Source organism: Charadrius vociferus, unplaced genomic scaffold (genome assembly GCF_000708025.1).
Source record: "Charadrius vociferus isolate BGI_N301 unplaced genomic scaffold, ASM70802v2 scaffold43, whole genome shotgun sequence".
Classification (NCBI taxonomy): Eukaryota; Metazoa; Chordata; class Aves; order Charadriiformes; family Charadriidae; genus Charadrius; species Charadrius vociferus.
Window position 1 is genome coordinate 5,711,323 of NW_009648043.1, and position 10,782 is coordinate 5,722,104.

The 10,782-nt window shown below is 39.4% G+C and overlaps 1 protein-coding gene across 1 annotated transcript in view; it reads right to left on the reverse strand.

Moving 5' to 3' along the window:
* PTPRZ1 (protein tyrosine phosphatase, receptor-type, Z polypeptide 1) overlaps positions 1-10,782 on the reverse strand; it is a 148,955-nt gene that overhangs the window by 2,462 nt on the left and 135,711 nt on the right. Inside the window, exons 20-28 of the mRNA XM_009883671.1 lie at positions 10,488-10,651; positions 7,987-8,122; positions 6,849-6,995; positions 4,625-4,718; positions 4,247-4,320; positions 3,089-3,217; positions 1,456-1,602; positions 1,023-1,165; positions 253-388 (exon numbers count right to left, since the gene is read on the reverse strand). Of these exons, the coding sequence (XP_009881973.1) occupies positions 253-388; positions 1,023-1,165; positions 1,456-1,602; positions 3,089-3,217; positions 4,247-4,320; positions 4,625-4,718; positions 6,849-6,995; positions 7,987-8,122; positions 10,488-10,651 (1,170 nt within the window). The remainder of the gene's footprint in view (positions 1-252; positions 389-1,022; positions 1,166-1,455; positions 1,603-3,088; positions 3,218-4,246; positions 4,321-4,624; positions 4,719-6,848; positions 6,996-7,986; positions 8,123-10,487; positions 10,652-10,782) is intronic.

Consider the following 10,782-nt stretch of genomic DNA (forward strand, 5'->3'; position numbering starts at 1 on the left):
GCAGATGTTATGATGATGGTGGCAGCTCTGCACATTTTGCATATGACCACTTGATAACCACATGTTTTCACGGGAAATACTTTGTTTTGGATTAAGCAGCAGGTCCACTACAGCACCTCTGGAAGACAGTTTTGATTAACTCACGCAGAAACTAAGATGCCAACGGTTCAGTAATGTTGCCCTGAGATCTAAGCACACTAATAATACCACACAAAGGAAAAATCATATGCATACATGTTGCTTATTACTTACAATGTCTGTAAAGACTCCAGGCCTCATCAAATTTATCATCTTCGCCACATGGTAAACATCCACTGAGTTCTCATTTTCCAGTTGATGCATGAGTGTTGTTAATGCACAGAAAGTGCCTGCCGTCACCCCTCCGTGCCTTTGTAAAGTACAAAAACCAAACATCAAAACACACAGAAAAGTCTCTACAAAGTGGATCAAGTTTCTACAGCTGAAGAAAACAGAAAATCCACGGTAAACTGATAAGATGAATTTCTGTCATGTGATTTTTGCACTTTCTGAAATAGGCTTGCCCAGCAGTGCGTTAACAGAACCTTCACAGCACGTGGCTACAATTTCTGGACAGTCCTTAAAAGCCAGTCTTAGAGTTGTGTTGACAATCCTCTGCTAACCACATCCTGAAGGCCTCAGGTCCTTTCAGTATTTCAACATTTCAGTATTTTTGGCCATTATTAAACAGCTGGAGAAGGGTAAGGTGCCTCATCTAAATGGTCTTACTCCTTTCAACAATAGACAATGAAGCCCTGACTGATTGCCTCTCCAGAGCCCTACTCGACAATCATCCGCAGTATCACAATGATAGAATTGAAAAGAGAACACTGAAGTGTGATAAAGTAAAGATGTTTCTGTTGTTGATGCAGCTGGAACAGAACCAGGAGCACTACTGCTAGGTGCAGACTTTGTGCCTTGCTTCAGCAACTTTCACTCTAAATGAGATGAAAGGATGGTTCTACAGAAAAACATCAAAACAAACTGAAAGACGCGGTTCTTACTCGTCATGTACAATCATAGGTCCATCACGGTTGGAAGTTTCCTCTTTGATGATGCTGATCAGTTCAAAAGTTTTACTAATAGGACTATCAGGATTTGGCCATTTTGGACACTGAAAATGCCTCACTTCAAGTACATAGTCATCCTAAAAGGGTGAAAAAAAGCATAAATTAATTTAGTAAAAAACTGACTGTCTTTATTCTTATCCTTCACCCTGTTCCAGTCTGGCTCCAGCCTCCAGAGACAGAATCCCACTGCTGTGGAGGTTGGACTACCCTATTCCCCATGTCCCCACATTACCTATAGAGGTTACTCCTCCCTGTGTGCTTCAAGGACATGGAATTTTACCACTCATTTACCAAAGAAAACGTAACAAAATGTAGGCATTACCTTTAACAAATCAAGTCCTGAGTTACATGTTTATGACAGTGTTACCTGTGTAGCTTCTAAAATAAAGTCTTGGATTATGAGCTTCTCCTCGTTAGACAGACATTTGTGTTCTTCAGCAATCATAGTAACTTTGAAACTCTCACAGTTTATAGGCTCATCTTTGTTTGGCCAGTATACAAACTCATCTTCAGCCTCCAGGAAAAAAAAAAGAAGCCATAAAAGTAAGTAATGTTGATCTCTTAAAATAAAACTTAATCCAACATAATAAATAACGTGTCACATATGTAATCAATGCAGCCAGCTAGATTTAAATTGACAAATCGAGTGGGATTACAAACATCACAAGCGATGGTTTTCAGACACCTCTGTAGTGATCCTGACCAGAAAACGGCTGTACCCTGTGGAGATAGTGACCCCCATAACAGCCAACACGTGCTGTGCTGCGCCGCACTACATGTCCAGCCTGGTCTTCAGGTTGTGTGATGCTGCCCATAGCCCATGGCCACAGGATAAACTTAGCTGGTGGACTGTAACAGAGGAGCCTGCAGGCAGCTCCCACTCTCTACTGACGATTATGCCACCCATGTGGCCTTGGGATTATCTAAAAGTGCATCAAGAAGTTCTCATGAGAACATCCTTTCTGTTTGACAGCAGAAACGATGAACAGAGTTGTCTTCTTTTAAGAAGATCCTGAGTAACCAAAATGGGGGTAACCCTTCCATGGACAGGAGCTGCATGGCGTGATGTACATTGATCGGAGATACACTCAACGCTGCAGAACTTGGGGTTCTCAGCATCTGAGGGGAAGTAAGATTACCTATACTACCCTCTCCTTTATAGTGTTTGCTCTAATAAATATTATTTTAAATGATACTTTACAGAGTCTGAGTGCCTTTCTTACTGGGACCATAATGAACCAGCACCTCCTGGCAAAACAACCTCCCTTATTACAAGGGCTAACTTAAAAATCCCTCTGTTTTACAGGAAGTTTAACATTCATAAAACTTTTTATGATGGGAAAAAAACAAACTTTGTCTTGGTTGTACATGTTTTTCCAATCATGCAAGACTCTCCAAAGCATTTGCATGGTTTTCCTCCAAACATCACCAAACATGATGCCCTCTCACACCTCAAGATTTCTCTAAGTACCAACCTAAAAGCTCTCACATATTCCTGCATTTCTACTAACTGAAAAGCATATTTATTTGTTATTAAATTACACATACAGGATGAAGACTTGAGCTTCCTTTGCTGTTTAGAGTCAGGTAAATTTGTAACTTTAACGTTTGTTTGTAACTTTAAACATTAGGAGATGAGCAAGAAAAACATCCTCATATTTCCCCTCTTACCTATTAATATCTGAAGAAGCCATATTACAACTAAAGCAAAAGTCCTGGAGCAAAAACTAACCTTGCATAATGGTTACTTCTGCTGTTTGGTTCTTTTTATAAATTATACAGGAACGATTCAATACTTTCTCATGCCAGTTGCAGTCTGCTCAGACAAGGATCTCCAGATTTCCCCTAGAGGATTTGGGGATTTTACACTCAGTACAGTATTATTAATTTTAATTGCTTTTTGCAAAATCCAACATGCTGTCTCACGTCCTGCATATTTCAAAATGATAATCCTAATAAAATCCATACATAAACCCATAACAATCAGCCATGAAACTTACCATATTCTGGCTATCAGGAAGCATGACTATTAGCTGGGCATTATGGTCCCATATCATTCTCCAGAAATCCTTGATAGTGTGTAGTAAGGGATGCTGGGTAATAATGAATTCATTACTCTGATAATAACCCTGCAAAACAAAATCAGCAGACTCAGAACTGATGCCCAAGTATTAACGTTTAAACGAAGCTTCTAGTGGACAGAGCCAGAAGCTGAGAAAATAAATTGCGAACTTGTGCCGCCTTTGGCTTCCTGCAATATTAGAAGAATAGAAAACTTCCATCGCAGTATTTTCTAGCTGAAAAGAATAAAATCAAGCACACTGAAATAATTTTTAAAACTTTGAAAAATTTGATCAAAAAAAAAGACAAAAGAAATCAGTGGAGACTTGAATAGACAACTCAGAACGAAAATACATTAACTGGCACACATGCTAATTGTTCTACATTAACCAGACTTCTAGAGGAGCTGGCAACCTGAAACAAATAAAAGAACACTTGAAAAAAAGTACTGATCTCCAAAAATCCCAAGCCGTCTCTTAATTTGTACAGATGTCCCAGCTGAACTTCTTACCACAAAAGATAGCTCTTTTGCGCTAATGCACCTGATGAAGGATCATGTATGAACAGCACTGCAGGGAGCTTTCCCACCTCCTTCCTGAATGTCCAGGAAGCATTTAGTTCTCCCTCTCAGCTAATGAAGGGGAAAAGACTTGAAGAAAACCCAGGGAACAAAAAGATAATGGAAACCTGATGAGCTATGGTGCCGTGGGCTACGCCAGTTGCAAAAGCTCTGTAAGATGAGCAGGTGGGAAGGCAAACCACAGTACAGGCATTAAAAACTAACTTCTTAGCTAACACTTTTAGTTCATCTCAAAAGATCTTTCCACAGGTGGCATTTAGCTTTACCAGTTTTTAAAACTGTGGTGAGATTTCTGGTTTTACAGCTTGTTAAAATGCAATGTACTTAAATCAACTGAGAAAGAGTAATAACAGTAATAATACTTCCTGGGGGAAGTAATTCTTTCAGGCAGAGTGAATAACGGAAGAAAGGAGCTTTCAAAATCAGGACTGTGCCACCTTAACTCGTACACATGGCAGCTCTGAAAGCAGCTACACAATGGGACTTAGTTTTTCACCAATGCAGTTAACTGACTTACCATAATGTAGGAAGCATTGATGTAGTCTGTCCCTTCACCAGACAGTGATGAGATACCCACTCTAGATCTTTCCACTGTAAAAAAGAAAGTAATGAACTACACATATGTTGCAATGACTCATATATTACAGCAATTATCTCACGTATCTCACAGCAATGATAACACTAATTTCCATCAATCAGGATAAAGTGTTATCCAGCCATCTATTTTGTTTTCCTATGTGTCATACTTAAATCACTTCTCCACTAAAAGTACTTCACAGAATGTTTTCCACACCAATGGAGATGTCTTCAGTTCTCGCTGAGGAAAGACTGAAGGTTTGACACACACAGTTCACAACATTTTGTCATCCGGAGAAGCTGATTCGAACAAGCTTACCAGGAATGATGGATGAAGTTCGGTTCTTTTCTCTGTTACACTGTTTGAGTGCAGTTGAATAATCACACTGCTGTGTGTTAGACTGGCTCAGTAACTGAAACGATGAAGTTTAATAAAATCAGGTCACTGTACAAAAGCCATTCCTTCACTAGCTGCATTAAACAGAAGGGTGCACGTATTGCAGGTTAGCTGTCTCTCTTAACTTCAGGTGTCTAGTTATCTGTCTAAACTATTTAGGAAGTCATCAGAATCTTTTTTCTTCACTGTTCTATCAGTTCAAAGGATTCTTGAGCCCTACATCGATAAGCACCCCTTTAAAGGAAAGGCGACTTTTTGTTGTTCCCACGTCCAGCCCTCCAAGGCATGTTGCCATCCTGGTGTCTCTTCCATTTTGCCTGCACAGCTGTTTGTGTAACTTTAAAAAGTTTTGGAAAACAGTAAATGTCTGTGCAGAAAAATCTGCATTGTTATACAGACAGTATAGCTCCTGATATGAGGCATCTCTAGATATCCCAGTTATGAACTTCTTGATTTTCTCTCCAAACCTGTGAGAGGAAAATAAGACTGATCCAGGGCGGTCTCACTGACTTACTTGTTTTAACTAATGCAATTCAAGTAGACAAGAGTATGAGAAGGAATCAGGATAGTCGCATATACACCACAATGCTGTATATATATTGCTTAGGCAGGAAATAAGTGTGGAAAGCAGTTTTTTCCTAGTTTTAAAGGTTGGTGTTGTGGTTTTTTTTTTGGTTTTTTTTTTTTTCTGATTGCTAGTATAATCAACCAGATTAATCAGAATGTTCAAAAGAATTCAAAAGACTTCTGTGATGTTTTGGGCTGGACAAGTGTTGCTTTCAGAAGCTGCCTGCTTTGGAAAAACAGATACCAAACCAGGGAAGTTCCATCAAAATGAATTAGATCACAATTTTTTTTCATCTAAAACAGTTCTTCAGTAAAACAAGACTCCACATTTTTGTTATCATTCTAGTAATTAGAGCTTGCAAAGGAAAATGAGACTGAATGAAACACATCCCTTTCTGATAATACTTAGGCTCTTGAAATTGGAGCTCTACATGGCTCCTGCAATTTGCACTGCACACTCTGTGTTTATATATATTGTGTTTTATTCTTTCATCTGTGTAGGAAAGGCGGCACGCTTATTTCTCCAAGCACATCACAGCTGAGAGAAGAGTCCCTGCTTTTGCTTAGGAAACAACAGTACAACACTGTTGGATCATTCAAGCCAGGATAGCAGCAAACTGTGAAATTCTTTGCTTGTTCCTATTCTGTTGGTTTACATTGTTAATTAGCTTGAAGAAATACTAGTTAATGTGCCTATGTGACCAGTGTACTTCAGAAAACAACTATATTAATATTTTCATAGCCTTATTATGTACTGACATTATCTACAGACCTATCTGCTTCAGATTTTTACTTATGATCCAATAGCTAATTGTAGAAAGAACACACATTATCCCATGCAGTCCTCCTTAGAATTAAAATCCTTTGAGAGAAAGGTTCTAATAGTTAATTTCCTGTTAAATTAGGGCGAGCAAAGTCTATTTTGCCACATAATCTGGAAAACATTTAAATGTGATTTACTTCTCTGAATTAAAATTCATTTTAAAAGGTAGGATTTTGTGTGTTTCCTCTGTAAGTGACGCAGTGAATGAGATGGACTTCCTATTGTCCCCATGAGTCAACAAGCTGTTTCTCTCATAGGTTCTGGGCTGTCACCTGGCTGGATCTGCTCTTTCTCTGGGTGACTGAAAGCCCCGTGCATGTACACACTGATCTCCACATCCACAAGCACCAAAGAGTTCACTTATTGCCTGCTGAAGTCTGTCTTCTAGCCAGTGCTGTACACTGAGGGGAATGTGTTGGCTGATCAATATAGCTCATGACTTTTTTGCCAGAATGACAACTTTTCAGACTGTTGTTTTACCTTTGGGATCTTCGTGCAAAGGCATGCAGTTAGATTTTCCAAAATCTACTTACTGGGCTATTTCTCATGCTCTTGTATATTTATTTTTTTTTAATTCCTTGTTTAAGAGTATGCAAACAATTCTTTTGTCCCAACTGACAGTATGCGTTTGTTAAATTGCTCTGCAGTTAAATGTTAGATAGAGAAAGCTAATAAAGTTGTGTTGAGATACCTACTTTTAAGTCATTCAGGCTTGCAAGCCTAAAGCTTTTTGTGTCGCTATCTTGGAGAGCTCACCTTGAATTGTTTCTCCAATCTGGTCTTTCCTGTTGGTCCAGGTATCAAAAGAGCATTCACATAGGCATGAATATGAGTCTCAAGAACTTCTGTTTCTTTACTGAGTATTGCTTCGACCAACGCATCGTGAATGAAGATGTATTGCTCCTAGGAAAACAAAACCAAACATCTAAGCCCTAATTATTTTCAGATTCCCCTGGACACCTCTGGCTAAGCTGCCACTTCTGATGTGGTCAGTATTTCTTCACAGCATGCTGCTGTAGGGGAGTTTTCTCAAAAGTGATCCTCAACAGTGAAGGCTGTCCCTCCGCAGTGACAGTACACATTTACAACCACAATTGAACTACACATGCAAGATATAAATGATATAATACCAAATCCCCACCACCTGTGGTATCTCATGTTCACAGAAGAGAGTTAAAAATGCAAGCGCTGCCTTGAGTCAAATTTTCAAGTCAGCTTGTTATGCGACTCTCCCTGCCTTTCTTGCAATAAAGTGATCACTCACAGTTCCTACTGCTGTCTTCTATTTTCTCTCTCACATCCTTTGAAACAAGTGCCCATGCTGTTGTTGATTACCTTTTTTTTCTATTGAAAGGCACTGGGGCATCTAACCAACTGTTTTTGAAATCTGAAATAGACTTCCAAATGCCCTGCTGTTGTCCTTATTGTTTTCTTCTGGCCTTTCACTATTCTACAGGTAATCTTCAGTTTAAAGCAGCTATAGATAATCTTCTGTCTGAAACAGCTTTTCCTTCTGCTTTTTATTACCTGATATCAATTGTTTGATCAGGCAGAAGATCTCAATACCTGACAATGGTGTTTCCTTAAAAAAATCTATGACAAAAACGCGTGCCCTGCGAAGAAAGTGCTACTCTGGTAAGCATGATTTATACAGACTTTCTCTCTTCTGAGTTCTCCCTAATAAACAGACAAGAGCCCACAGAAAGGTAATTTCCAGTGCATTGCTCTAAGCGAGCGTGGAAGGATGTCTCTATAAAAACAAGGGAAGCAAAATCCAGTCTGGTGACTAGTTGCCAGTCTGTCTGGCGGGGTGAAACCCAGGGCTGTATCATCTCTCCTCCTGCAAACAGAAATAGCCTCTAGTAGTCTCTTGCTATATGTATTTTAGTCTTACCTCAGTCTGCACCAAGTAGTTCCTTTGGGTACGTATGTGTTTTAAGAATCCAAATACGTTGACTGTCCCTTCGTGCTGAATTTGCTGCAGCATGCTGTCTAGCACTATGTATGTGCCTGTCCTTCCAACACCAGCACTACAAAACAAAAAATAGTTTTGAGCTTGAAGTAAAACAATAATGAGAATAACTGTTTCTTACTGTACATAGCTTTTCCAACAATCTGGCGTGTAAGGAAGATTTTCCTCTACAGATCATTTTATTGTATGATTTACTTTGCTAAAACTTCAAGGCTGGCAATGAAGAAAAATCGTTTCAACTCATCTTTTTCTTTGCGCAAGAATCGATCTAAAGATCATTTTCTCAAACGATTTTTAAAGTATCAATTGAAATGGAACTAAGGGGTTTCCTGCAGGTCTGCAGTTTTCAGGCTTCTGATATTCCTTTGGGTACTCTGTCAAGTATACCTAGAAAGGTTGGCATACGTCAGTGTTTGGGCACAGTTCGTGCGCTCAAGTTCTTCCATGTTGAAACACACATCACTTTAAAGGGAAAGTTACATTACGCCACCCATTAGAGACAAAGGAGATTTCAGAGACCGGACTGAGGAAAACCCCAGGAAGTGGCAGAGCTGCTGAAGGTACATCTGTAAAAGAAAAAGCTTAGTGCTTTCCAGATACGGCTAAGAGGGCAAACAATGGTTGAAACCCTTCTTAAGAAGGGAAGATGCAGAAGAAAGGGTTAATCAACTCACTCCTGTTATGAACTCTGACTCATTTAGCATAAAAATAGCTGTATTGTAAGATTAAAACCCAGCTTTTTCTTTCATAAAATATCTGGGTAAGGAGTGCAAGGTCAAGAGGTCATTTTTTGTTACCTAATCATATATGGGAGTTAGTCAGTTGTAATTCACTTCAAAGTTATGAGGAAATGTTATGCATATTGGTACATGTAACCTGACAGCCACCCTGCGCTGGGTCTGCATGGTCTTTTACAGGCAGATCCAAGCTCAGTGCGTACATGCTAATTCAGTCTCCTCATCTCTCCTACAGAGGTGGCACAAAACACGGGTAGCGTGAGCTCAGATTGCTGTAACAAACTGTCTAAATAAACGTGATATAAAACTGAAAGGTCCAGGTTATCAACACACTATTAAACACAAAAAAGTATAAAGATTACCAAACACCATCGGTACTTATGAAAAACAAAACATGAAAAGTACCAAAACATAAAAATAGTTAAAAAAAGTTTCATGAAGTTCCTCATATGTGTCCTCCATATAGCCTGTAAAGATAAATAAAAGTTACATTTCTAATGTGAGATGACTCCTTTGAAATTCCATAGTGCATAGGGATGAGTGAACTAAAAGCTGAATAAAACTGCCTACAGCCAGAGGTGAGTTATACCTGTGACCCAATGGAGAGGTCTGACTGAAGCCACACAACTTACCACTGTTCACTTTTTAAAAACTCAGTTTAATTGGCTTATAATGTATTGCTGATCTCTCAGCCCACTGGCACAGATCTCAGACTTGGCATTTTGGGGAAACTCTTAGTTTGAACTTCCCAAGAACAGGCAGGATGTAGATAGCAGCAGAACAAGCAAAATGTGGAATTTTCATTTTCCAAGCTAAAAACAGATTTCAGTCAGATTAGATCATCCCAGAAATAAAATATCTTCATTTGCAGCATTTGTGAAGCGACTTTACCTGTTGGCTTCCTCAGAGTCAGCTCCAGAAGGACAGAATTCATGAGGAGGTTCTCTTTCCAAATGTTCCATCAAAGGTGAGGTACTACAGTGGAAAACCAGAACCTGCTTATATATTTTACAATAACCCGGTCCTTCACGGGCATTGTGAAGTCATTGCAGGCCCTACAAGCCCTTTTTAATCCATTTTCCCTGAACTGCCCAGTTTTAGTGAGCACTGACAGAACACCTGCCTGCATACTGCGGCACATGCAGACCTCAAACCGTTCCCCAGAATGCTCCTCCATTGCAAATGACTGCTAGAGCGCAGAGTAATGTTAAAAACAGCAGAGTTGTAGTTCAGCCAGGAATAGAGTGAGTCTTCTTTTGTGGACAGAGCTCCTCTTAGCATTACAGAGTATCCCTGCACCAAAGAAAGTATGAGCCAAAAACATCCTAACAATTTATTTGCAGAAATGAAACAATTACTGCTATGTATGTATCTGGTAAGCTCACAGCAATCAAGACAGTAGCATAGAAATGTGCAAAAAAGTAAAAAGAAAAGCAATTTTGAAAAAAAAAAGAACATAGTGCAGAGCAGCAGCATCTTGTTTACAGCCATTATGAAGACTTACAGAAGTGGCACACAAGTTGATTAGTTGGCCTTACCAAGGACAGAAATATCAGCTAAGAAATTAATCTTATTCCATCAGGAATTGTTAATTGCGAAAGTGAAATTTTGCTTAACCCACCACTGAAAAATTCTTTTTTCTGCAAAACAAAAGCAGAGTTAACCTTATGGCAGTAAAAACCACACCTGCAATGAACCACAACAGGCCCGACAGCGTGGCGCTTGGCATGCGATGCCTTCCGCACGAAGGTGAGAACAGGCAGCGTGTATTCTGGAACACCCATGTCAGGCCACTGGGTATAATGGTACTGAGTTACTATACGTCCACTAGACCTCCCTTTCTGGGAACCCTGTAACAGAAAAATTCCATATGTAAGCAGCCCACATCTGAATGGCAACTCTTCATAATTTTATTTCCCTACCTGGTAGCTCTTGAATTAGTACTGTCCCTATTTAGTTAACAACACAGAATCATAGAATG